The sequence below is a fragment of the Pseudopodoces humilis genome, chromosome 2 (genome assembly GCF_049639895.1).
Source record: "Pseudopodoces humilis isolate 2021_Gansu_Grassland_sample_001 chromosome 2, ASM4963989v1, whole genome shotgun sequence".
NCBI lineage: Eukaryota > Metazoa > Chordata > Aves > Passeriformes > Paridae > Pseudopodoces > Pseudopodoces humilis.
In genome coordinates this window covers 16,766,339-16,794,162 of record NC_142201.1, presented here as the reverse complement: position 1 = coordinate 16,794,162, position 27,824 = coordinate 16,766,339, and the positions used below count along the sequence as shown (strand labels likewise).

General features: G+C 39.7%; 1 protein-coding gene across 1 annotated transcript in view; it reads right to left on the bottom strand.

Moving 5' to 3' along the window:
- Positions 1-11,278, bottom strand: part of VEGFD (vascular endothelial growth factor D) — a 30,710-nt gene extending 19,432 nt beyond the window's left edge. The window contains exon 1 of the mRNA XM_005516654.3: positions 10,685-11,278. Coding sequence (XP_005516711.1) covers positions 10,685-10,774 — 90 coding nt within the window. The 5' untranslated portion in view covers positions 10,775-11,278. The remainder of the gene's footprint in view (positions 1-10,684) is intronic.
- Between the last annotated feature and the right edge of the window lie 16,546 nt (positions 11,279-27,824).

Below are 27,824 nucleotides of genomic sequence, written 5' to 3'. Positions count from 1 at the left end.
TTCAAGAGAAGTTATGTAGAAGAAAAAGACTTGATATGACCAGAAGGTGAATTCCCCCTGTTCCAGTGCTGCCTGAAGGCTAATCTCAGAACTAGATTCAAACAAGTTTAAATACTAGGTAGATGATTCTTCACCACAAGAAAATACCAAGGAATTTTGCTTCTGTGTATGCTACACCTGAAAACAACCTCCTTTTCTCTTCCATGATGCATTCCTCAAGGTGATTTTACCACAGTGTACAGACTGATTATGGTTGCAGGCTCATCTTGTGGAGAAAGAGTGCCTACAGCTCCCTGCCACCCCACAATGATCAAAAATAAAAAGTATTCTGATTCTATGATCCTATTCTCATGAATGAATGGGAACTATTTATCTGAGACTCCCCTCATAGATAATGGAGAAAAATAGGGCCACTGGGTGATCATTCATCGCATTCTAAAACCTGTTGAATTAACTGTGCCTCCAAAATGCCTCTTCCTCTCCACTAACACTGAAGGATGAATTGGCAGATCACCATCTTAGCTGTAGTGAAGAGACCTGAATCCCACTCAGGTGAGAGTAGTCAAATGAGATTAAATAACCTCTCCTAATCTAAAGCAGAAGCAATTTATGAGGTACACAAATATAACCATCCAGGAAGTGCAACTGCACCAGAAGGACCTGGTTGAAGGCCAGCACTGGCAGAGGAAAGCACTCCATTCCCTGCCTCAAAGCCATGGTGTAGCTGCCCAGCCATGCTCGGCTCACAGCACACAGACTGTGAGCTGATGTGGACAAGGAACTGCAAAGGAGTTCCCATGGAAAAGTTTGGTTCTCTCTTGGCAGGAAAATGAAGGAGCTCCTGCCATTATGACTCCAACACAAAGAACTACATCTTCCTGGTAAGAATAACAAACTTGTGTGATGTTTTTGCAGTAAGAACTCTTTTGAGGGTTTTCATCATTATCAGTAGTATTTCTAGCATTATTGTGCCTCCTATCAGTTTAGAGTCAGGTGAAAACATGAAATGAAGAGATGATCTGTAACCTGGTGTCTGCAGCCAAAACAAAAGATACAAGAAAAGAGAGGAAGGCATTCATCCAAAGGGAGCACCAAGGAAAGGCAGAAGATATTGCTCCGAGTGATGGACCGTGATTTTTTAAGTAGCAGGGGCTCAACTATTGCCAAATTTTATCATAACAATTATTGTCTATAATACAGCATTTTGTATCCCTGGAGTGCTGCATAACAGGTAATGAAACAGTGAGAGAATCTTCTGCAGCTTGAAAACATGAGGCTTGAAGGAGTGACTTACTGCCCTATCAACAAGCAGCTGCATCACCCCATAAATATCTATCATGAGGCATCTCACTTTGCCACATGTCTGACACATATTAGCATGCAGTTATTTTATCATCACACTGTATTTCATTTCTGAGGAGAGAAAGAGCATTTACCTTTCAACAGCTCCAGTAAATTCATAATTTTGATTCTCTATCAGCTATGAACTCCTGATATATGAAGTTTCATCCCTGACTATATTCCCTCTGGAAACATCATTGTACATTATTAGTACACAAATAAACTATTTTAAATTATAGTGAACATGATCATAGAGAGACAAAACAATTAGATATTTTGACTTCCTACTAAAATTGTTCTCTGAAACATGGTGGGCTTGTCATGGGATTTTAAGTGGCTATTACAGTCTTTGCCATCTCAGAAGAATGGATGAAATTTCAGGAGCATGCAGTGCTTCATTCCACCTTCAAAACATTGTAAACCAATACTCAAATCTCTCCTAAAAATGTTTCATCTCTCTCTGTGCACTGCCTTGTCCAGACTGAATATTCACTTGATTATCACAGTTACAGCAATAATAACCTGAAGGGGCATTCTATTTATAGAAGGGACAAGTTTGGACCCTTTGAGACAAATTTCAAGCTGTCACTTTTTAAGAAGGGTGTTGTCTCCAGTGAGAGCTGTATTGAAAGCATACAGCTATATTGTCCAAGTATATAGCAAAAAATATGCAAAGGGACAGAACTTCTTCCCTGAAAAAGCTCAAGGACTGAAGAACAGACACAGGAAAATTTTGCTTCCCTCACCCACAACCTGTGCAAAACCTCTCTGCAGTCTGTCTTGAGAGTTAGAGTGTTGGCCTTGGCTGTGCATCCTCTCAGGAAAGGGTGACTGTAGGATCACAGTACTCCATCCTGAAGACCTGTGTGCCATGGATGCTGGAAGAAAAACTGCATAGAGCCCTGGGCTGTAAGAAAAGCAGTGTGGAGTTGCCAGGGCACAGAAAGGACTGGCAGATGTGTTACTTGTGGGTTTGGGGGGAACAAGAACTGGTCAAACTAGTAGTCTGGCCAGGTGTTGTATGAGGTGGCAGAAGGCTGACAGGGAGACATTGACCTGAGACTGTCACAGGTCTCACTGATACATTTGTCATGTTTGAGGGCCTCTTTTGCTAAAACCTTGTCAGTACTTTGTCTGAAACAGAAAACCAGAGAAGGAGGAAGCTCTAGACTGCTCCACCTCATGTTCAATGTGGTTGAACAAAGCTTGCTCCAGACACTCCTTCTTGAGTCTGTCTTCTTGGGCTTCAGTTTAGCTTCCACTGAAGAAGGAGACCTAATTACCTGTTTTCTAAACTTGGTGGTCAAGGTGGTGATAAATCAGCTTCTATTTTAGCTGAAGATGATATGTTTTCACAAGTAAATCATATTAACTTCTCTGTGGCTTCAAGAGAACAGCTGTTTTATATTTTGAAAGGCCTTTTGAACTAGATCTTTTGTGGTACTACAGCAAATAAATCAGACTTCTTGCATTTTAGTAGCATGCTTACATTATAAAAATCCTTGGAGATGAGACATTTTAGTTGCTGTATTCTCTCTTGAATAAACCAAAATATTGAAAGCATTATAAGAGAGAACATCAGAATTGGACACAGTTTTGTGGAAGCAGGAATCTCAGAATATCATATACTTAATATATTATTATATATTTAATAATATATATTATAATATAATATATATTTAAGAAAATTACATAATTTTTCATTTCCAAAGCAGAGACAGATAATATTTTATCAAAATACCTCTTAGAACTGTATACTTTTAGCCAGTTAGGTCTTTACACCAAAATGAGGCACTTTTTTTCAGCCAGCAGACATTTTGGGTATCAGCTACAACTCTCATTAAACAGACGCTTCTTCCCACAGCCAGGTCTTTGGGCTGTCATGGGAAATATCCTCCAGTTGTGATTTTGAAGGTAGCAACGTCCACTGTGCATCAGTTTGCTGGCAGCAATGGAAAAGCTGGAGTGCTAGATGAAAGAGCTGGTCTGCAAAGTGCATTCATTTGGTAAGTGAAAAAACACAGGTGATTTGTCATAAATGTCCAGTGTGGTAACTCACTGATATATCCTAAATCCTACTGACAACTTTGGGAGTCTTACAGCACATTTTCTGAGCTTCTGCTTACATGTTTGTTCATATGGTCTTGCATTGCTGCAATGTGTGGAGGCAGATGTGCTGATCAATACAGAGCTCAGCTAGAACATTATCACTTCACTGTACACCAGGTCAGGTGCTGGCCCAACACCAGGACAGGGTGCACACATCAAAAATAGCATATTAAATGTGTTTACAAAGAGCGTGTCCAGGCTGTAGTCACTGTCTCTCGAAATTTGTCCATTCTTTGGAAGTCACTGGGGTTCAGGGAGTGAATTTGGAATGGCTCAGTAACAGAGACCTGCATGAAATCAGATGACTATGTGTTCTTTTAATATTAGAAAATATTTTTTAATGTGATGAAGGGTCCTTCAGTTAGCACTTTCATTGGTTTTTGGGTTTTCCCCAAGACACTTTAATAAATGTTTTGGAAGTATGACTAGCCAATTGGACAGCTGGGTTTCAAAATGTCACTCACGAAGCCAAGCCATTGCCAACACCGAATGAACTTATGTTACCCCAATCACATGCACACATTTTCCTGGAATTGTAGTTTTTCTTGAGTAATATTTCCCTAGCAATCCAGAAAAGTATCCTGACATGGTTTCTGAGTCACACTGCTAATTAAAGTGAAAAGTTTTGCCTGTCTTTGTGGCACATTCTCTGTGTGCAAAGTGACATACGATATAGTAACATGATGCAACTTTTTTTGCAATTCAGCGTGACTCAAATAGAATTCCCTCCCCAGCTGCACTCAGACAGTGACTGTGAATTGCCAGCCCCAACACAGCCTGCTTCCCATGAAAGCATGGCTCAGGAAAACCCATCCCGACATCCCGAGGGTGAGGAAGGCGCTCATCCCTTCCCAAGCCCATTCATGTGGTGCCCACATTGGATTGCCAAATCCCAGGAGCCCCGCTCCGCGTAGCTGGTGCTCAGCACGGCTTTGTGGATGCAGAAGGACCCTAGATGGCGTCCTACCACCAGCTTCAAACACTTTTGGGAGAAAAATATAAAAAAATACACAGCTGTCCCTCACAAAGGAAGGACGCCGAATTTTTCTTAATTCAAGAAAGCTAAAATAGCCTGTGCAATTGTTCTGCTGTTCATTGGTACAAAAGCCCATCACCAGGATGTTAAAAAAAATTCTTTTTTGTCTTCCCATGGGCAAAGGGGGTCTGTGCAGCTGTAGTGGGGGCACTCAGAATTTTGTTTCCATTCCTCAGATCCCAGCAAGATGTATGACAATTTGAAAAGCGTGCTGGGGAGGTAGGAAGCAGGTGGAGAAGTAGATAAGGGAATGGCACATAGTGAGAGGAATAAGAAATTTCTCAGGAATAAGTGTTTCTGTAGGAAAGTCACCATATCAGATTTACTCCCCTGCAGCAGCATAGCTCAGGTCACTTTTCCCCTCAGCAATATGGTCTCAAAGCCAAGTTCAAGAAAGGGCAAAAGCCAATTTTGCAACTGGACTTACTTGCCCTAGAGAAAGGCCTAAAAGAATCACAGATCCCGCTGTGTGATAACTATAAAAAGTATTGTACAAGTTTTTTTTTAGTGGGAATAAGAATAAATGAGTCATCACCTACAACTAATGTACCTTATTTATTTTTCCCAAATGCCAGTATGGTGTCCACAGGAGATAAGACACAAGTAAACCCTGTCTGGAATAGCAGCAGTGTTGAGATCAGAACAAGAGCTGCAGACACCATGGCAGAAGTCTCACAAGCCAGAGTTTGCACCAGGGCTTTTTTTTCCTGTTTTCAAGCAGATATTTTCTCTGCTTGCCTCCTGTGGGAGCCTACACTGATAGCACTACACCACTGTTTATAAACAACATAAATGCCTGTGGGGAGAAAGCAGAAAACAGAAACAAGCAACACTTCCATCAGCCTGAGCTGATGGCTTGTTTTGGTTGCTTTCAGACCACTAATTAACAAAAAGATGGCCCACTGCTCTCTGAACCTGCCTTCTTGCCTCCCCTTGGTTTCACAGACTTTCAGATGTGAGCTATAACTGATGGCAAAGTTTAATTAGTGCTTTATTTCAAACAGCTGATAATTGGATTGCTAAAAAGCTGCATTGGTTAATCTACACAGCCTGGTGTACTTTTCCAGGCTCTGCTCTATCCTCAGATATTAAAATCCTAGCTGAGATGGACTGGGTTGGATCAGCAGCTGGGAGGGATTTTTTTTCCATTTCTCATGAGTGAGAACTGTTCTTGATAAAGTAGCAGCGTGTTAGTAGTTGCCTTTCCAAACTGATAAGAGCCAAGGACGGATGCTGTGTGCTATATTGTATAACAATATAGGATTGTTCTGTTTGCCTTCAGTGCACCTTGTCAAGACAGTAGCAGATAAGTTAGAACAAATTGACTTTCCTCACAACTTCCCTGATAGCTTCTCACTTCTGAAGGAAAAACACAATCATTTCTGCAGTAATGCTTTAAGTATATTTTCACACATTTTTGGCTCATCGTGCCTATCAGAGATGGTAATCACAGAGAATCAAAAGCAGAAGACAAAACTGGGAAAATTAAATACTTCTGAAAACCACAATCTCATAATATTTGTTTAGAAGAGTTTCCTAACTTTGAAAGGAAGCTGGATTTGAGGATGAAAACCTAGTTTGAACAGAGAAAATGTTCCCAGTGACATTTCAAGTTGCTTTTTCTAGCAGTTGAGCACTTTGCTGGAACTTCAGGAGTTGCCTTTGAGGAAGAAATCCCATGACATGGAAGATTGTTAGAATCTAACTTTTCTAGAAACTGAGCAACATTTCCAAGCAGGTTTTAGAGAGGTGTGTAGATCTATCTGAAAAAGAGTGCCAGTTATAATTACAGAGACAAAGGCTTACAGCCAGCTCTGCTGCTCATGTTTCCTCACCAAGCTCTGTTTCAGCTGTACAGACAGACAGACTGCAGCTGGCTCTTGGAAAGGAGATGTAAAAACTTGCTGATTTCTTCTGCCCATGGAGTGATGGCTCTCCAGTATTTCCATGCCTTCCCAAGGTCAAGGCATTCTCCACTTAGGTGGTCCAAGGCCTCAGGAGGATGGGGAAGTGCTGCTTCACTCTCACCAGCAGACAAGGACTACGTACCAGCTGTGTTTGGAAAGTGGCTTACTGCTCTGTGCAGATCACAGTGGCAGTAGGAGATGAGGAAGATCTGCTTGAGCAAGAACGACCACTCAAGGCTTTAAGAATGTTTAGTGCAGAGGTAGAACAGATTTAGCTGTGGAAAAGGAGTACAGTAACAGAGAGCAGCATGTTCACCTCCCAGCTAAGCCCACCTAACCCCTCAGTCTTTTGATCAAGAAGCAGCTTTATAATTCAGGGACGCTCCTCAGGCCTATCCACTGTGGGTTTCTCTCTAACAAAACCAAAGGAGGGTTCGACATGGGCAGAAAACCTCTGCATGAGGAAAAGGCTCTGAGTCTGTTTAACTTGGAAGTGACCAGTTGTTTCTTTGTCTTGCCTGTCCCCCAACACTTTATTAATAATGTGAAGCAGCAGAATTGAGGAGGAAAGCAATGAGATTTTCATTCTCCGAGATCAAAACTCGCAGCCTCATTAGAGAGGCAGTTTTAGTGTTGGAAGGCAGAAGCAGCTCTGATGGATCATTGGCTTTTCTTGGCAAAAAATTTGCCTCAGCTCTGATGAATACAGGACATAGCTCTTCACATCTAATTTTAAAATTCCGGAAAAAGTAGTTTATGTCTGTTGCTGCTGAAGGAGAAGAAAAATTTGAGGGGGAGAGACAAAAAAGAGAGACAGGGAAATTTGCGGTTCTCTAGCTGAGAGGATCCAAAACCTAAGAGACTGACAGGAAAAGAACTTCAATAAGGAATTTTTAAAGTATTTTCTGATAAAAAAAAGGAAAAAACTTAAAAAAATAATTCTCAGTCTTCAGAAAATTCATGTGGAAATCTAATTCTTCCCCGAGGACTTCATATGTTAGGTTGGCATCCTGAACCGAGCCACTGGAGGGCAAGGACCAGCCTTGACATCAGTTCATCTCTGGAGCCAAGCCCTGTTGGACACCTGCATGGCTGTGCTGCCTCTGTCTGAGGCTGCCCACTGCTTCCCACCATGACCCTGGGCTCCAGTTGTGCTTCTGATTGCCGGATATTGAGTTCAGGCTGAAACTTTCCATACCTGATGTCTGCCTCAAAATTATTTTAATACTCTTGTTGCTTTCTCTGTCAAAATGGTTTGACCGCAGGGGAGGATGAAGCCCCTCCTTTATCCGTGCAAAAAATTTTTCTTTTTCTCTACTGTGAATCACAGATGTGAATTTTTGATGCCTGAGGAACCTTTTCTTCAGCTCAGATGTGTCTACTGCTATCTTTGATAAAATCCCCCCAAACGTGAAAGCCTCCAAGAGCAGCAGCATAGCCCTCCCAGCAGGAGGACCTTTGCAGCAGTCAGGCCCTGTGCTGGTTCCAGTCCGCTTGGGAGCAGAGCAGGACATGGGTGCAGGACACCCACGGGTGCAGGTCTGGCCTGTGGGGCTGAGAGCACTGGACCTGCCCTTCTTCCCCCTCAGGCCACAGGGGTCTGGCATCCAGGGACAGGAAGCTGCTGAATATGCCTGTGGGAGGGGAAGGAGATGAATACTTATGCAGAAGGGCCAGACCTGGCCAAGGAGGCTGAGATCATCTTTGGAGATCAGAAGGAGAAATGGGTCTGGAAAAGGAAAGTTGGGGCAGTTAAAACCACAGGGACAAAGAAGGAAGCTATGGATGGGGAAGGGAAGGGTGAACCATGGTCAGATATGACTGGAAGACAAAAGTGCCCATTAAGGCTGTCTCTGGGCAACTTGGCCAAAACTCCTGAGGGTCCAAGAGAGAAGAAGAATGTCCCCATCTGGGAGGAAGCAAGTGGGAAGGAGGGTGACACTTGGATAGCACAAACAAGAGACCAATCAGAAAACTGAGTCCCTGAGTTCTGGAAGCGAGGGAACACAAGTCAAGTGCTGGGAGTAGAACAGGTCAGGAGTGGAGAAAGGAAGGAAGAGCTCTGACAGGCAAGGAATTCATGTACATGGAAAAGGGATTCATGTGCTCAGAAGAGGGTGGAGTTTTTGAAGGGTTTGGAAAACCCAACTGCCATGGACATGTTGGATCACGGCAGACTGTGCATAAGCTTTTTAACATTCATACCTTTAATCAGGATATTTGAAGGGGAAAAAGGTAGTATTTAAACCCTTAGTCCCCTGAAACTCCATCGCATGATACCACACTGATGCCACTTGATGGTTTAGAGCATAAATAATTTTAAAATTTCAGGTGTCCTGGGCAGAGCTCACCTAACTTGGATTCGTGTAACAGGGGGCAGAGCAGGTTGCTGGTGCTTCCTAGGTCTCATTAGTTGTGTATTACCTGTATCCTGGCCTTGTGGGTTTTATCCAGGCTATGCTGCTGTTGATCTTAAAGAACTTTAAAAAAATAAGGTAGGGTAGGTGAATGCAATACATCATTTCTGTGTACTGCAAATTCAATTTGAGGTGCAAATGGTAAAAATAGTCATAACGCTGTGTGCCATCCAGCACTGTAAGATGAAGGATGCTTTGTGGTGTATTTCCACATATGTACACACACAGAAACACGGAAAAAACAACCCAGAAAGTTAACATTCTATGTAAAATATTAAAAGAAAAACAAACAATTTAGCCAAAAACCTCTATCTATACCAAAAGATCTAGAACAAGCAGAAAGCCAGTCTTTTCCTTTTGGCAGTCAGCAGCCAATGCAAGTGAAATAGAGCATTTGTGTGTGATACCTTTTTGAGTGTGACCTATGAGATTCCTTTAGGATAATCTAAGAAACTCTCAGTGAGTTGTTTCAAGAGCAGTATCCTGCTAAGCTGGCTGCTTGACAGTGGTTGTTCCTGACACCATATTTCAGTGAAAATAATCATAATTCTACCTATGTCAGATGGACAAACCTATCACAGTGAATGAACTGTAAGCCAGTATAAGATAGCAAGAAGAGCTCTTGCATTTACTCTAGGCAAAGTGGATATGGATTCAAAGTTTATAATTAAAGGGCTTTCTAGTGGTTTCACTATGGTGCTGAATAAACTAGTGTCCCACATGTGGCTAGAATTATCACCCTTGCCAATTATAAAATGGTTTTTATTCTGTATTAGAAAGCACGTTCTGGTTTAAATAAAGTGATTCCTACAAGCACAAAATCAGTGATTTGTCATTCAGTGCACAAAGTTAATGTATTAAACAAGGCTTATTACTCTGGTCCTAATGCCTTCAAATAATTGATTTCTGAGGTTGTAAATTAAAAGCTTGTGAGCAGTCAGCAGGCATCAGTCATCCTGAGGCAGACATTGCTCCCCACTGCTGACTTATTGGGCTGGCAACAGCAGTCTGCAATTAGGCACACAACATTTCTTCTCTAAAGCACAGGTCAGCATGCAACAGGCTCAAAGACTAGTGTGTGGTCATGGCTTGCAAGCAGGAGGTTTTCTGAAGTGAAAACAAAAGTATTAGCTTGTTTTGCCAGTGAAAAACAAATAATTTGTTCTGGACCACACACTGAATTAATCATTTTTGGACAGACTGCACATGTAGAAACTTGTTCCAGTTTTTGTTCTGATTTTTCTAAATGATTGTCCTGGATGTTCTCACATTGTCTCAAAGTCAGATCTGAAAAATTCTACTCTCATGGTGAGGCTTCAGCTTAAATTTTATTTAATGTACTATATTCAGAAGAAAAGTTTATTTTTAAGCAATGTACTCTACTATTAATTGCTTTTTAATTTAAAATCCTATATAACTTTTTCTAATGAAGAAAAAGAAAAGTATCTCTCTGATTTCTGGAAAACAAGTGAACAACTGATGAACACGTGTTTTTATACGGAAAATTTCAACGTCAGCATACTAATTCCTGCAATTATAAATACCTGAAAAAAAAAAAAGTGTATTTAACAAATATTCTAAATACTCTGAGTCATGCATTTTTTTCAGATTTTTCTTTTATTTTGCATGACTGAAACTAAAATTTTAATTCAAGAACAAAGTATACATGTACTTATTAACTAGTAAAAAAAAGTAACACAAATATTAAACAGAGAATATGGATTTAAATTCCTTGTAGATTTATCTCTGCAACTAAACAATCACCAAAGAAAAAAACAACCCATTACCAAAACAGCAAGAAACCCCCTACCTTGCACATTAAACATAGCTAATTCTGGAAATTTATATTAAGAATCACAATAAAGTTCACTTACCTTCACAGATCCGTTCTCATAGTCAGATCCTTGCAGCAGATGTAGATAAGAAACGATGAAAATATTCACAGTTGCCCACGGTTTGTACATTCTGATGTTTAAAATCCACAGGTTACTACGCAGTCGTTGTCATACAGCTGGAAGTGTCTGTTTCAAAAGGCATTTCTCTACCACCAACACAGAAAAGCTTCCAGAATTACTCTCACAAACTCACAAAGGATTCCAGCATCTGCAACTAAATATCTGTCTCTTGGCTGCTCAAAACAACTGTAAGTTCCTCTAGAGAATGGAATTTCTTAGAGCAGATTTTAGATACACTTGAAATAAAATCATGATAAGGTTTTAAATAGATATATATCTGTATGTATACACATACACACTCACAAGCAATCAGGTATGGATTCCAGTTAATGAAGTTAATATATCTTCCATCAAGACACAAAGAGACATTCAAAATTCATCTGTGGTCCAGAAAACGTTAGAAATCTTCTCGATTCTGTGCTCTGTGTTACAGCAGGCTTTTAAGGTGGTAGTGTAATGGCCAGTGTTTTGAGCCGAGAGCTGTAATCCAACTCTGTATGAAAACTTTTTTCACAACCTTCATGGAAGCTTGCAGAAGCATGTGTCTTAAATCTGATACAGACTTTGGCAGTAACACAGGCAAATTTTGGCTCAAATCCCATTTTCTTCCTACCAATAGCATAGCAGTTTTTAAACTAACTGATGCAATCTAGTCTCCCATTATTTTAAAGAAGATTACCTGAAACATGAAACTTCAGCACACGTTCTTACACCACACACATATTTTATGTTACTTCTCTGAAAAGAAAAAAAAAAAAAGGGGGAGGGAGGGAAAAAAAAGAAAAAGACTGACTTCTTTCTTTCATGTGTTCTATCTTATGTGTCATAAGGGTTTCTGAATAAATTTTAAAAAGCAAAGTTAAGAACTATCTCTGACAACAAGATTTTGATTTTTTTTTTTTAAAGAATGCTCATTAAGCTACACATATAAAAGGACAAAATAACTTTTTATTGCAACAAAACACAACCAGCATTTCTGCTCCAAGGTATGTATGTATTTTCTCTGTATATTTTTGCAGTTTAAAACAAAAATTTAAAAACAGAGATCAATAATTTAAAATTATAGCATGTTAAATCTATACTGTCCTACTCATATATATTGTGGTCAGGAGAATAGTTCCACTCTCACATGTTTTAGTGTTTGCAGAATCAGACTCCACAGTTGTTAACATAAACCAATCAAGCACATAATACTTCACAGTCCTGGTTTCCTACCTCTGATGTCCAAACAAGTGATGTCTTAAATACAAATTACACTTCTCTACTACCATTAGGTTGAATAATTTCTTATTTAGTATTGACCACAAATGGACGTTAGCAAGAAAATTATTTTTATCCAGACTTTCCAGTTGTTGTCTGTTAACTGCCATTAGGTTTTAAAAATATATGTGCAACTCTATTATTTTTTAGCTTTGTCTTTTCCCACTTGTTTTGTGAAAGCAATCTATTTCTCATTTTTGCTTCTTCCTCCACCCACCCCAAACTGGTTAATACAAGGACAGTAGGGATTTCACCTCTTTGAAATGAGAGTGAGAAAGCTGCTTTGGCAGTGTACCTGCTGCTCCTCCTCAAACCTCAAACAGCTGCCAGAGATATTCAGTTTTGCACACCCCACGCTACAAGGGTCATCCTGTGTCTGTACTGTAGGTTATAATTAAAACCCTTTGCACTATTTCATTCATTATTTTAAATTATTGTGTTATCTAACGCTTATGTACGGTCACCTTGACCTCATTTAATGTTTCTGGTTTGCTTCTGGTACTACTATCCATCTCCTTGCAGGAGCTGAAAGCCTGCTCAAAGAAATGGATATGCCTCAGCCTCGGATGCACAGCTTCCGAGCAAGGGATCAAACCAAAAATAACCTCTGTAGGCTCAGGATTACATGAAAATAACTTTCTATCGACCTGCAGTTAATTGGAGAGAGTGTCTGGCCATACTCACCTCTCATTTCTGGGATCCTTTGGAGCGCAGAACCGCGGGAGAGTGGAGAAGCAGTACGTGCCTTAGAGCCTGGTGAGTGGGATCCTTACACAGCCTGTCTACAGCACAGTGCAGGGATGAGCTGCTCTGTTCCCTGGCAGGGCTGGTGCCAAGTGCCCACAAACTGCCCTTCAGAGACTCTCAGCAGTCTGGCATTAGAAAATTAAGGCTGTTTGGTTTGGAAATATTGGAGGGAAAACCTCAGTAGTATTTTCTGTATGTCACTGTATGTATCACTGTTACATACCAAATTCAGCTCTGTACATTTGGGAGGACCAGGCCTGTATCTTTCTCAAAGCAAACCATTCATCAGAAAAGGTCACCCACCTCTGGCTTCAAGGGGCTTTTTGGCAGGAAGACTGAACTAACCCTCAGGCACTGAATCAAACTGGTTTATACAAGAGCATGTTAGATGCTGCAGGCAGAATACAAAAAGTACCTAGTCTCTCTCCTAGACTCAGACACAAAGACTAGCAAATAAAGAAAAAGAAAAACCCTCTTGTTAACTGCAGAGGACTCTAAAGTTATCTCAAAGCTGTTAGTGAAAGCAAAGGCAAAGCAAGAGAAATCAGCCGATAGGATACCAGAGCAACTCAGATAATGAATTTCTAGGAAAATGTTTTCACCATCTGTATCACTGTGCTCATTCCATTCCCTATATCCCCTGTCTCTCTCCTCACCTCTGTGTAAGAATCAGTTCTCCCTTCAGCACCACCTCAGCTCTGCTCCTTACACAACTTTCTTATGGTTTTTCCTGCCTAGTGTTTGAGAACAATTTAAATACTTTTGTTTTGGAGCTGAAATCTCAGAAGTATGGTGAGATTATATTGCAGACTGCCTGCAACAGCAGTGCACAGACTTGCTGTCTGGCCACCTCTGTTTTAGTTTAATTTATGAACAGAGGTTATCAATACACACACTCCAGTTTCTTCTTTTATCTCAGTTAGCTGTTGTAGAACCACCAGCTCAGTTCTGTGCGGGGTTTGGGGTTTGTACTTCTTTCAAAATCTAACACTGTCTAAAAAGGGGCTTAAATAAAATTCATATGACTATTTAAATTACTTTTGTAATGGAGTAATCATCTCCTCAGACATCAGCAACATTAAATACTGCATAATGGATTGAAATTTCAAACATTTATGCCGCCTTTGAGTAAGCAGCTAATACATTAATATTGTGGTAATGAGTCAGCTCTTTGCAAGAAGAGCTTAAAATTTTGTTTAGTCAAATCTGTTTCTAATATTGATCAACACTGATGTCTGAAATGGATGAACAATACAGATTAGAACTTTAAATCTGTTTTTCTACAAGCACTATGTATGTTTTTTTCAGTAATATTTGAAGTATGAGCCTTTCTTCCAAAGTAGTAGTCTCACATCCATTGCACAGACACCCTGAATTGCTGATTCCTAGTCTCTGTTTTTGTGATGGAAGAGAACATATAAATGACACAGAACTTGGTAAATGAATGGATTAAGCATAATTTCTCGGTACTTTTATGATAGGATATGCAGACCAAGTGGAGTTTATTTATTGGAACTCCTCACCATGATGCACTGAGGGATCTATATTTGGACTTCACAGCACATAAAGAGAAAAAAAGGCCGGCCAGTACAGATGACTAAAACTAACAAAACAGCACCTTCTTTAACTCATGCATTTCTTGCATGTGTGCTCACACAAGAAGAATTTCCTGACAATGCTGAACAACTCATGTTCTTCAAGCTGAAATCCTTTCAGGTGAGACAGTAAATTCCTTCAGTAATCTGAAAAGAACTTAGACTTGCAGATAGGCCCATACTAGTGTCACTATTAGCCAGGAAAAAAAAACTAAAAGGAAACACCTCAAACAAACAAATAAACAAAAAGTCTTCATTTGGAAAAATGTAACAGAACACCAAAGGAAGATATTTCAGGCTTTTAACACAAGAGTAAGCCACAGATCAATAGGACTACTCAGATCAGAGAAGGTTTGTGAGGATATGCCCTAAATAATCTCCAATTAAATTGATCAATTTACAAAGTTGAAACTGGAGATAAATTAAGGCAATTCATAGCCTTTACTTCAAATACAGTATTGTTTCACCAGCTACTTCAGACATGAAAGCTCCACACAATTAGAAGTTTCAGTATGGCACAATCCTCAGAATAACATCATTCCCAGTGAAGGTCATTAAGTATTTTCAAGATTATTCTATATGCAGATCTCTACATTCCCTCTAACTAATCCATACACAGAGGATCTTGTTTTCTTGACAACTACAGAGAAAAAGGAAAATTGGGACAGTTTATAAAATATTGCAAACTAGGATCTAACTTAGATTTTGTAAAGAACTCATGGCATAGGAGCTACATGGCAATCCAATCACTTAGCACACATGATTAAAGTAATTATCAAGTAATTATTAAACTAAAAAATGGTTTTTTTTAATAAAGAACATTAAAACGGCTACTGGCATCAGAAATTTCTGTGAAATAGCAGAATGCTTGAAACATCACACTAATGCTAAGGTGGATTGGTAGAATTTAAGGAAAATAAAAGCAAAATCCCATGCACAGAATCTCAGATTCAGAGCGCAAGACAAAGCTGGGCTAGCGGAGTGATGGGGACAGCACCACAGAGCCAGATCCAGAGCCATCCCTCTCACCAGCCACAGCACTGCTTCATCTCCTCAGGTTATTCTTTAGTTGCCCTTAAATTAGACGATTTCATTGTCTACTTGCTGCAGCAGACCTGGAGCTCACAGCAGGATGCAAAACCGGCCGGGGAAGAGGGGAAATCCCACTGGGTGCCTCTTCTGTGCTCCAGGCTGTGGTGGCTGAACTGCTATCCATACCTTCATCTAGCTGGCTGAAAGTTCACCAGGGAATGTCTGCACAGGCTACAGACACACCCTTGGCTGAAGGGCAGGCATACTCCCAGCTCTCCACAGCATCCCATGGCTCAGTCCTCCCCTGCTCCAGGGAGGGACGCCCTTGTTAATGGAGGAGTGCTGTCAGCAAAAGACAGATACAAATCACAAACAAACACTGTTTGTTGAACTTTTGAGAGATGTAAACACCGTGTAGCTGCTCCATCTCTGAATAGGCTTTGCCTCAACCTCATGAAGAGCACAGCTGCCTTGCTACCCTTCACTAGTTCACATTTGTAATGTCTAATGCATGGAAAGACAGAAGAACTCTCTGGGGGATGGCTGCTGTGCTGAGCAACAGCTTTATATCAGGTATGAAGAAATGTGTTCTTCTTCTGTTTCAGTGCTTCCTTTATGTCTGTTTTTGTAATTCCAACTTCTAAGTCTAACCTACCCAGAGGTACCTGACCCAGCTCTTGCTCTCTCTGTATTTTTGTTATTCATATTTATCCTCAATAATGGGAGCTCTGTGTCTGCTTGTGTTCACATCCATCTGAGTTTACGTACCTGTTAATGAGGGCACAACTGAAACAATAATCAAACTTTAATTACAAAGATGTGTAATAACTTTCATAAGCCTTTTTCACTTGTTATTTTATAAGTTCGCATTTCTTTCCACAGAGAAGTGGGAGAAGCTGAACATAAAGATAAAACAGGTCTTGCAGTTAAGGAGAAGGGAAATAAAAAGGTGGGGAGGTAGGGGATAGGTGAACCAGAAGAGAAAGGAGGAAGGAGAGGAACTCTGACCAGATGATATCCTTCACACCTACCATTGACTGTAGCCAGGCCCTTGCCTCCAGACTGACTGTGAAGCACTGGCTGGTGTTCAGGTACATCTGAGGATCACTCCCTGTTCAACTCAGGTCTGAAACAGTTCACAAAGTCAAGGCAGGGAGTAGTTACCAAGACGATGGATTCAGCATCCAGAGTTCAGTGGCTCCATTCAGTCTGAGTCTTCATCCTCCACTACTGTACAGGAAGAAAGGGAGGTGTAACTGCAAAGCACAGTGAGTATCCAGACTACTGAATCCTGAAAGTGTTGCAAGCAAAGCAGATGAACTCATGGGTTCTCATAAGGAAGAAATTAATAATGCACTCTCATTTTCTCCAGCACATGTGGCACAGTTGCTAAATTACCCTGGGAATTAAGGTATGCACAGCTTGCACCAACATGTGTAACTGAACAGACATTTGTTGCACTGTGCACATCAAGTCCAGAATTTCTCAGGAGAAAGATGTGACTGCAGGTGATATCAACATCCTTAACCTTGCAGTCTCTGGCAATGTCTTGAGCAAGTCCACGTGGCAGAGCAACATTACAGTTTGTACTTCAAACATTTACTTTTCATCCAGTAGAGTCTCACAGCAATATAATTCAAGTGACTGCAGAGTGGATGGTGACAGAAGAGCAGCTACAAGACATCAAAGAAACATCTTTTACATGAGAAAATCCTCATTTATTCTAGTGACTGTTGCATTCTCAGAGGTCAAGAAGCAAGTCTATGTTATGGGATGGGAGAGTTAAAGCAAATTTGTGCCAGAACATTTTTCTGAAGCAGTCATTACCACATGATCACCTTCAAGTGCTCCTGAAGAGCTTCATCCATCTCATCACAACATTTCTTTGAGGCAAGGCAGACTTTGAGACAGGAATAGAAAATGTAAGATTAGTTTCATCTTTGCACTTCAGACACCAGGCTAGAACTTGCCATGGTTGTCCATAAGCAGCTGGTGTAACTTTAGGCATAACTTTGTCTCTCACAACAGAATAATCTCACAGTCACATCTACTTACAATTAGCTTTTGGCCTTTTTCTGGACGTTATAATCATATCCAGTCTGCTTAAAAAAAGTTCTTGGTTATGTGCAATACAGAATACCTCAAGTACAAGTGTCTGGGCCAAGTTCCAGGGCTCAGATTTTTCTTGCTTCCTAGTTCTGATGTCCCATCAGGGGGATGTGGCCTTGAAATAAGAAACAATCCGCTGGGAATAGCTTCTGTGCCAGAGGCCCAGACTCTTAACCCAGTGGGTACAGCCAGAGGATACTGTGAAAACATCCTTCCCCTCAAGGCCATCAAGGAACTTTAAGGCTAAGCCCCACACAAGACAACTTAAAGATGTAGTCACCCTCCCTGCCTCTTTCTGTCTCCGTTGAACATAAGCCAGCTTTTTGTAGGACCTTTCAGCATTAAGAAAGTCTTAGGAACAACTGCCTTCACCCAGAATTTCTCCTAAACAGAGAGTTCTTCCCCTCACATAGATATTTTCACAAATAAAGACTGTTAAGTGATCAAAAAAATCAGGCAAAGTAGAAATTAAAATGTTCAGAGGCAGAAAATTTTGTTACAAGTCCAAGGATAACTGAAACAACATTGTGGGAAGTAGGACAGAAAGAAGGTGATAATAAAGGGATTTATGCCTTTGTTTTCTACAGGTGATTTCCCTATTTAGTTCTGTAGCACCCTGAAGTGGCATCCTTGGAGCAATATGTGCATACAGAGCAGAAAGCCAAAGAACCAGTACAGGGTTTAGCATAATTCTCCTTGCAGGGAACACCCCGAAAGTGTGCACACAGCTATAGCAAAGCACTGAAAGTTAATTTCAGGACTTATACCTATCCGAGAACACTTTAGAGTAACAACAGCTAAGTAATATGAAAATAAAACCCTTCTGGTGCAACTTAGAGTTTGAGGATGTAATGGGTATTATTTACATTTTGTTTTGCTGCTTTGACACTCACAGGTACTAGGCAAATAAAAGGACAAATCAGCTCCCTGACATCAGCAGGAGAGAATAGATGAGATCTCTGTTGAATGTTTAGATAAGAAAATACATGCTTCAAAGTGTGTGTATCACAAAGTTCACTTCTAGCTCAGACAGGATGATTTTCTGACACTTAAAACACAAAAACAGCTCTGTGTTTTTACAAGAAACCCACCATTTCCTATTTTTATTACATCCTACTGCTATCAATAATGTGTAAGCATAAATACAGTTTATCAGTCTCACCCTACATATTTTGAAGACAAAATAAAAGATTGCCTGAGTGACTCTTCTACTGAGTTTTAATCCCCATGCTGTTGTTAGTGCTGCTCCAGCCCTGCCTGCACACGAGATCCAATGAACATTTCAGATCCATCACTGTCTGGCCAGTCACCTGTGTGAAACAAACTGCTTATCTGTGATGCCCATCCACGGCAGACGTCAGGGCTCAGAAGAGCAGCTGCCATCAAGGCTTCTCAAAGGACAGGAGGTGTCCTGAAGTAGCTCAGAGAGTGCCCTGACATTCATTCATCTTGGGGCCTGCTGGTCTCACACCCACTGCAAATGTATTTTTCTATGGAGGAGGCTGCTGCCCCCACATCTGCTCACAAGTGTAGGAGTCTTTCTGTCTGATGGATCCCCCACCAGTGGCAGTGGTGTAGAGAGGAGTTCACTTGGCCATAAAAACTGTAAGGTTTTAACCAGAGTGTTTTATAATGTCACAAGAGCTCTGGGAGACCTCCTTATCTATCTGGGAATTACCCTCTTGTTGGTATTTGATTAATATACCATGAACTTAAGCCTCCAGCACTGCCTTTGGCCAGTTAAACAATTCATAACATTCATAACAAAATCCTCTAAGCTCAGGAGGGCAGCCAGGGAACAGAAAGCAAACTTATGCTGCTTGAAAGAAAAAGGGAAAGACAAGAACCAAGTTAAATAATGAGATATTTATTCTTAAATCCATATCAACTGCTGTATTCTTTAAACACAATGGAGAAATTTTATAGAAAAAATTCCAATAAAAAAAAAAGTGAACACTATTTAGATACTGAAACAGGAGTTAATTATTTAAAGAAAAGAAAAAAAAACAACTAACTAACTAAATAAATAAATAAAAAGCAAATAAAACAGGCAGACATGAGTCCAAAGGAAATTAAACCTTAATTACTCAAAAGCTCACTGGGAATAGATTGCTGTTGTAACATGTTAAAAAAACAATAATAGTTAATATCAAATTTTCAACAAGTTTTAAAACACTGAAAAAGCCCCAAAACGTGGTCTATAGAAATATACCTAAGTCTTCAATTCTAGCTGTTGTGATCCCTTTAGTTTGACAGAAAATCTTCAGTAACAGTCTTCAAGCAGACAAGATTTTAAAGAGCTGAAGATGTTGCAAAATCTTTTCAGGCTCCATAAAAGACACTAAAAATCAGATTTGAATCCAATGTGCAGGTTTAAATCAATTCATATTTTCAGTATTGGCTGGGAACTAGGAATATCTCTAGACTGTTAAATATAAAAGAGACAGTGACAGAGTTCTGAGCATTGGATCTCTGCTCCTCTACCATAAGTCACGGTTTCCTTGCTCCACGGTCCTGTTTTGGAGCACTCTAGTTAGCTCACCCAAGGCAACACCCAAGTATGGTTCTGGCAATGGATCATTCCAGAGATCTCTTTCCAAGGCTGAAGCAAGGGGATTCCCTGATTCCCCTCACACAGAGCTTTACATGCAGGCTTTGCTTCTTCAAACATGCACAAGTGTCTTCCTGCCATGCCCCAAGGCATGGTACATGCATAACTATGATCTAATAATTAAGTTATTAAGGATAATAATGTTTAAAGAGTCTTTAAAAAGGGATAATTATTACTTAAAGCCACAGGACCATCACATGTAGCTTAGAGGAGCCAAATTCTCTATTGCCCAGATTCAGATGAAGCTGTTCTCAGTCCTGATGGGGTGGCCTGAAGCACTCTGGACACAAGTGTCTTGTCCTCAGGGAGAGAGACTGTCCTTCTTTCATCCAAAATCCTACAAATATCCAAGAAGCTACCTGAGGCTTATAAAATATGTGCTATTAGGAATGTTCTGGGCAGATCTGAATCTTCACTGGCCTTTGATACAAGTAATGTTACTTGATGATACTTCCCTGATTTTAATTCTCTTCTGCCATTGAGGGACAAAAGCAAATACAGTAAACACATTTCAACAGATAATTATTTAGGAATCTTTCTGCCAAGCTGGACTTCACAGTCAGAATATTTCTCTGACATGCATAACACCCTACCCACCATTTTTCTGCCTAAAATAAAGGGCACTCGGCATAAAAGGAAGCAGAGCACAGCAAATGATCAGATGAGACAGAGGGTGAGTGGTAGCCCAGATGTAGATTGATGAAGAATCATAATGACTGACTGTGGCTGTCTACTTTCTCAAAGTGACAATACTGTTACAGTCTCACAGAAGATCCCCAGGGCTGGAAAAGCAGGCCAGACACAAAAGAAACTCATCTGGTGGATAGTGAGCATGCTAATTGTAACTACAGACCTATTATTGTTGTCCTTTTGTCCTATTTTTGGGAAAAGGGACCTTGTTCTGGGATAGTTAAATTTTTATAATGGCAAAAGATACTTAAAAGAAATTATCAGTCCAGGTAAAATTAATCCTGATGGTGTCAAAGAAAAGGTCCCCTTTACAATTCCAACTTCAAAATTAATGCAGAGGCTGAAGGATTGATGTGTATCATAAAAACTAAGAAAAATTTGACCAATTAATGAAAGACACAACCATTATGAAATATTTAGGAGCTTTCTGATCTAAAATACTGAGAGTAGGTTTGTAAATTTGTACTTCAAAGGCTGCAAGGGTGTGTCAGGAAGGTGATGAACCAACAGTTATGGCTTATGGCAACAATGTCAGTAACTCTTATCTTAAATCGTATGCAGAAATGTCCTTCAGACTGTAATCATTAAGCCAGAAATACATTGTCCTCAAACTGAGCTGTCATTGTCAGGCAATACACTACAGTGAAGTTCAAGTTTTTGTTTGTCATCATCAGAATCTGTGAGTAAAACAGATATTTAAATAAGAAAATAAATACAGGAACCAGGCTGTATGTTCTTCCTAAACACTTCTGAATTACTTTTTTTTTTACTCTGAAATACTCTTACAATCAATTTAAAATCCTTACAAGAAGGTTTTTTTCCTTGAATACATTCAGATTCACTCTTTCTTAGTGTTGACTGGAAGAAGGCTATTTTCTCTCTACTTTTAAGACAGATACGTGCAACCAGCCTTTTCTCAAACACTGGATACAAAGGATGGCCAAAAATCTTTTGTTGTTGTATGGACTATCAGTCTTCATTGTCACTCCATCTCCATTTAAGCATTAAATACCATTTTTCAAAGCCACATATAAGATTTTTTATGTAGTAATCTAAAATTTGAATATATCAAGAGTGCCCTTTTTATAGAGGGCGTACATACTCTTCGGAGAATTTATTTTCTCCTGTCCTTTCTGAGAGTTCTAAGTTGCACATCATTAGTACAACTTTGCCAAAATATTGAACTTTTGACTTAATATGAGATCATTTTTCCTTTCCTCACTTTTCAAAGGGATAGCTGGAAAGAGCAATGTTGTGATATGAAAGATCACTTCAGATTACACATAAATGTAGTTTCTATGGTCTGTGGCTGGACTATCAGTTGCTGTCTTCATGGTTAAATGACAGTGCTTTGTCTATAGTCCCAAACAGTGAGGTCATTTATAAAAATGGGAAAAGCTAGCTATATAAAGATAGATTTCATATGCAAAATATATTGCTATTTATATATAAATTGCTTACAAAAGATTTGCAGAGTAGCATCAAAGAAAATTACATAAATGTTCACAGGCATTTTTTTTGATAAATTATGAATGCTGTTATTTTTTGTAAATCAAAAATGTTTCAAAAAGAAAAATACATCTTACATGTCTTTCACTTATAAACACAGCCAAATCAGATAAGAAATATTTTCCATGGCTAACCTGGGCCAAGAATGCTAACTAACAGCACAGTTCACAAGGGTCTCTCTGAAAATAGCTGTTCTAAATATGTGGTTAGATTAGGCTGTCTAAACATTTGTAAGAGCTCAAGGAAAGCTATCTGGAAAGGCTATCTTTCATTTCTAATTGTAATATTTTCATAGGGTATGACTTTTATTGGCTACCACATTTAATCCCCATTGACTCTGCTTCCCTTCTTCTAATACTGAGGATTAAGCAATAATTCCCACCATCTTGAGAGACACAGACCAGACCAATTAAACTGTAACACACATATTGAAATTCTGATTACTGCTTCCTATTTTGGTTGGATCTATTGAGCAGACTTACAGAATGCCCTAAATCTCTTAGCAAGGGAATAAGAACTGCAGACATGAACATGGAAAAACTGTCCCTGTGCTCTAATCATCCTATTCATCCATTTACAAAGAGAGCACAGGAGAGCTAAGCAGTCAGATGCTGCAATACAACATCTAGGTCACTCTGCTGGGTTGGGGACTGTCAGGGGCACATTTTCCCTCTGGGTTGCTCTCTGTGGGTGGCCCCTGCCTTCCCCAGCAATGTGCAGGCATGAAGCTCCACAGAGATAAAAGGGTGGAGAGCACTGGCTCCTAAATCAGTTCCAGCAGGTGGGAAAGCAGATCTGATAGATAATTGAGCATGTAAATACTAATCGCATAATGCAAACCTCTTCTGTGGGCATTTTTCTTTAAAGCACAGTGGTGTCAACAGTGCTCAGACACTGAAGAGGAAATGAAAGCAGTAAGCTGTCAAAACACCAGCACGTTGTTCTGCTCAGCCACAGACTTTTGTTGTTTTTATTAAGTGCAGCATCTCACATACTTGCAAATCTTGTCATCTTGCCGTTTGCCACAAATCTCATCATCTTGGCGTGCACCAGACTGCTGCTTTTGGAGAGTTGAACAGAAGCTTCAAGAAGAGTTGAATACTGATTTACCAGCCATACCCAGTGACAGGCATGGTGTGAATAAAGGTTATCAACAATGAAGTACAATGAGACACAAAACCCAAGTTTAATATGCAGAGTTTTAGGAAACAGATAGAAAGGACAACACTGAACTGAGCTGAGGGGTTTCATGGACTTTCTCAGTGAGCTGTTTATGCACAGATGTATCTGTGGTTAAAGTCTGTAAGCCTTAGGTACTATTGCCATCTGAGGAACAGACAGCAAGAACAGATTTAGAAAGGTGGCTTTTCTCCTTGTTTCCAACCTCACAGACACAAGGCAGTGTAACAAACAGACTGGATATTCTTAAGTGGCCTTATGGCTCACTTGCAGTCAGCAAGGTAATTTTGGACAATTATTGATTCCATGGGGGAGTTTAGCAGCTCTTTCAAAGGCTAAGTGTACATTTGTGTGTGTCAGCCCTACCAGACAGCTGCAGCACTGTGCTACTTCTTGGTTTTGTGCACGTATAACCTTGCACAAATGTGCTCTGAACAAGAACCACAGTAAATATCAACACAGTCTTTCCAGCTTTGGCTGTGGGAGCCTAACAGCCCTGCACATTGAAATTCTGAAGCCTAACTTAGCCTTTGAAAGGGCTTACACTGAGCCAAATCAGTCACTACTCAAGGGACTTATAGGTACCTATCACCGGATTCATTTCCCCTGACTGGATTTTTACAAACAAGCCTATGGGTTTATCAGACCAAGTACATGCCTGAGCTTTGAACTGAGGGTGGTATTCTAGTGAGCCTGTTTGCCTCCACTGACCCTGCAGTGAGTCCAGGGTGACTGACTCAGGTGCAGTGGATTCAGTCTTCACAGTCACAGGCCACTCCTTCTGCTGTCGTTCAGCCATGTAATAAAATCAGTGTTTTCCAGATGTGTTTTTCTTCTGCCTCTCATATACTGCCTGGAAAATATCAGTTTCCTAGAAACATTTTAAATTATTATGCCACAAGCCAATAACTTACCACTTGCAGAATTTGCAACTTATCCCATCTGGTGTTGTTGCTGCATGCATATTGAAATATTTGCATCCTTCTTTCCTCAAGGTGAAATGAGGTCTTCCAAAATTTTCTGCGGGTCCCTTAGGCTTTCAGACATTCTGTCCATTTCTTCAATAATTTCAAACTGATAGCTAATAACTCTTTATGCCTTAGTTGCTATCCTGTAGCATTTACCTCTAGCAAAAGATTTCCCTTCAGATCAGTTTATTCCCTATTTTATTCAATCTCATTGTTTTGGTATAACATTGTTTTCACCTTTAAATCTTCCCTCCATTATTATTACCACTTTTTTTTCAAAGTATGCAGGCTACAACAGAGATACCTTAATGTTAAGGAAACTGCTTTTGTTCTATATTGAAGAATGCTGCGCTACAACTGTAAGAAATGATTACATTCAGAAGAAGACATGGTTTGATATCTGAGATGTAGATTAGTCTTACTGGGAATGCTATTCCAAATATTATATACACATCAGTTAAATTCCAACACTCCACAACTCGAGTATTTTTTCTAGTATCAGATCACTTTAAAAGTAGCTTCTTTTCAAATATTAGTCAAATTCTTAAGGAGGGTGTCCTTTGCACATTTTTTCCATGATTTTCTCTCCAATGCAGATGAGTTAATATTGCAATCAAATTATAACTTTGTGCTAAAAGGATTTTTGGTGTGTAAAATTTTCAATTAGTACCACAGTGAGAAATATTCATAAGTAAATAATGCACACACATTCACTAACTGCTTAACAAGCCAACAATCCAGTTTCATTTCAGAATACATTTGGTATCAGGAATATATCTGCAGTAAATCAGCTGATGGGAATCCCATTATATTACACTGGAGATGTTTTCTACATTCTCTTACCTTGCCATGTCCAAGGAATCATTTTTCTTGATAATCACCTCTGACAGCAGGGAGAGGGGTCTAGTCCTTAAGTACTGAAATTCTCAAAAATATCATCTCATACCTTTCACACCCCTATTTTTTCCTATTCTATCCATTTCTTATGATTACAGGTCATCATTAATAAAAATTAAGAGTTTATCTCAGTAATTTTTTCCCCCAGCTCACATGCCTTAAAGGCTAGAAATACATAAACTCCATGACCCTTTAAAAATTGCTTATCTCCGCCTGCAGTTAACTCCTAAATCAAGGCCTGATTCCTAAGTAGCACTACAGACTCTAAATCCCTCTTTTGTGAACATCTGTTGACACCAGGTTTAAAGCACTGCTTTCATGCTTACCTTACACACTGACTGGATGCCACACCATCTGCAGCTGAAGCCAAACTGCAGACTTGGCTCAACTGGAGAACGTTACAGCAACTCAGATTTCCAAGGATAATACAACCCTACAGCAGAGTACTGCATCCTCACAAATGATTTATTCTTAGAAAGGTACTTTGGAATAAAGAAATATCTTCCAGCTTCTCTATCAGATAAACTGCTGATTGTGAAAACTGACCTATTTGTTTGGCATGGTACTGCTTAATTTTGCTTTTCTCTCACCTTGAGCAATGACAATATATCAGCCTTATCTTGTTTGGCTTCTATTTGTGTTCTTATCTGCAGTTCTGAATTATCATAAGTTAACTGCAAACTGTTATATTTTGGCTGCCAAGAGGTAGGAAAATCATCCTACTATAATTTCTAAAATTTATGGGGTCATGTTCAGTGCTTTTAAATGTTTAAAGAAATTACTTTTAAAATCACTCAAATCCTGGGACTAAATTTTACATTACATTGTTCAACAAAGAATGCTTCTGGCAATGGATTGCAAAATGCTTCCCTTCAATATATCATGTCCACCATCAAGTTAACAAATCTGCCAGAAGTAGTGATAAGACACCTGGTGAAAAATAAGACCAAAGGTAACAAAAAAACAGTAACCTTGCTGTGAAGCTTCAATATAAAGAACATTGGGATGCCACTTCTTTTTAAGACGTATCAGCTAAAATAGCTATAGTTTTAGCTAGAATATATAAGAGACTTCATAAGAAATTGTCAACCAAATCAAACCTTATGCTATTTTGGGTTTCATCAAGGTAAGACACTACACCAATTCTTACACAGCATTTTGAAAGCAATTATCTCTTGTGAATATAGTAATATGCAGAGACAGAAGAAACACAGGGTGACTCTCTTTAAGAAGAAGAGATATCTACATAGAAGAGGTGTATCTACATGTTATTAAATTCAAAATCCACATGATATTGAACTTACCTCAAAAACAACAGTGAAAAAAGGCAAAAGTGACTCGTTTTATGGCACATAGAATACTGCTGAGCTACCTCCAATTACTGCATTCATGCATTCAGAGAGGGCTGGGTTAGAAATTCTATTTACAAACATGCATGGAGCTGTCGTCATGCAAGAGATAAGTACGTAAGTAAGTGTATTGTGATTAAAGGGATCTGCTAAATCAGACCCACCATCTCCTAACTCATTCACAGCTTGAGGTCATTCATTCATGGATGACCTTGTTACCCTAACCCTTTGCTGATGTAAAATCTTGGCTCACTACGTTCCTGTTACTTCACATGCTGTGACCATCTCCAGCCCCAAGATCCAGCATGCTGATTTCAGCAATTGAATACAATCCTGACCACTCAACTACAGGCCTATTCATACACACCTGTATGATGCATTTAATGTGCAATTTGGGGTGATTCACTATGCCCAGCTTCCTAACTTTATTGCTCTTCTAATATGTAAGTAATTTGTAGCCTACAATCATACAGACAAAAGAGTTCTTTGGACGTGTTACATGCTCATAATGATTAACATTACTCCTCATCTGACTTTCTATTTGAAAGCAGCTAGAAACTATATTTGATACTGCAAATGAAATTGATTTCTGGTGCAAACCAAATCCACTGCCATAGATAGTAAGGAATTCCCTTTTATACAGCTAGCAGGAAGAAATGTGTTACGAATGTGAAAGAATTACGCAATCCTGAGATCCTGCTAATCCTGAGGGCAACCACTGACTGCCGAGACTGGCACATGCTGTGTGGGGAACTGCTCCCAAGAGGAAAGTTTATCAGATGGGTGCAGGCTGCAGGATGTGGCCTTGGGTTCTCTCCAAGCCACGCAGAATGTGCTGCTTTCAAACCCCCAGCCTGCCTTCTGCTGCTCTCGCGCTGTGCTGAAACATCTGTTTTCTATGAGACCAGAATCACTGACCAACTGTTTAACTCTTAGATGTGCTAGTTTAAAGGAATCATCCAGGCAATTAAAACAATTAGTTCCCTGAAAATTCATCTCTAATGGATGTGCATCAGCTTTTATTTATTTTTTCCTTTCACTCCAATGTGAATTCCCAGATGAAGTGCAGATTACAAGTGATGTTTTCCCTGTGGTTCTGGGGCACCTGCAACA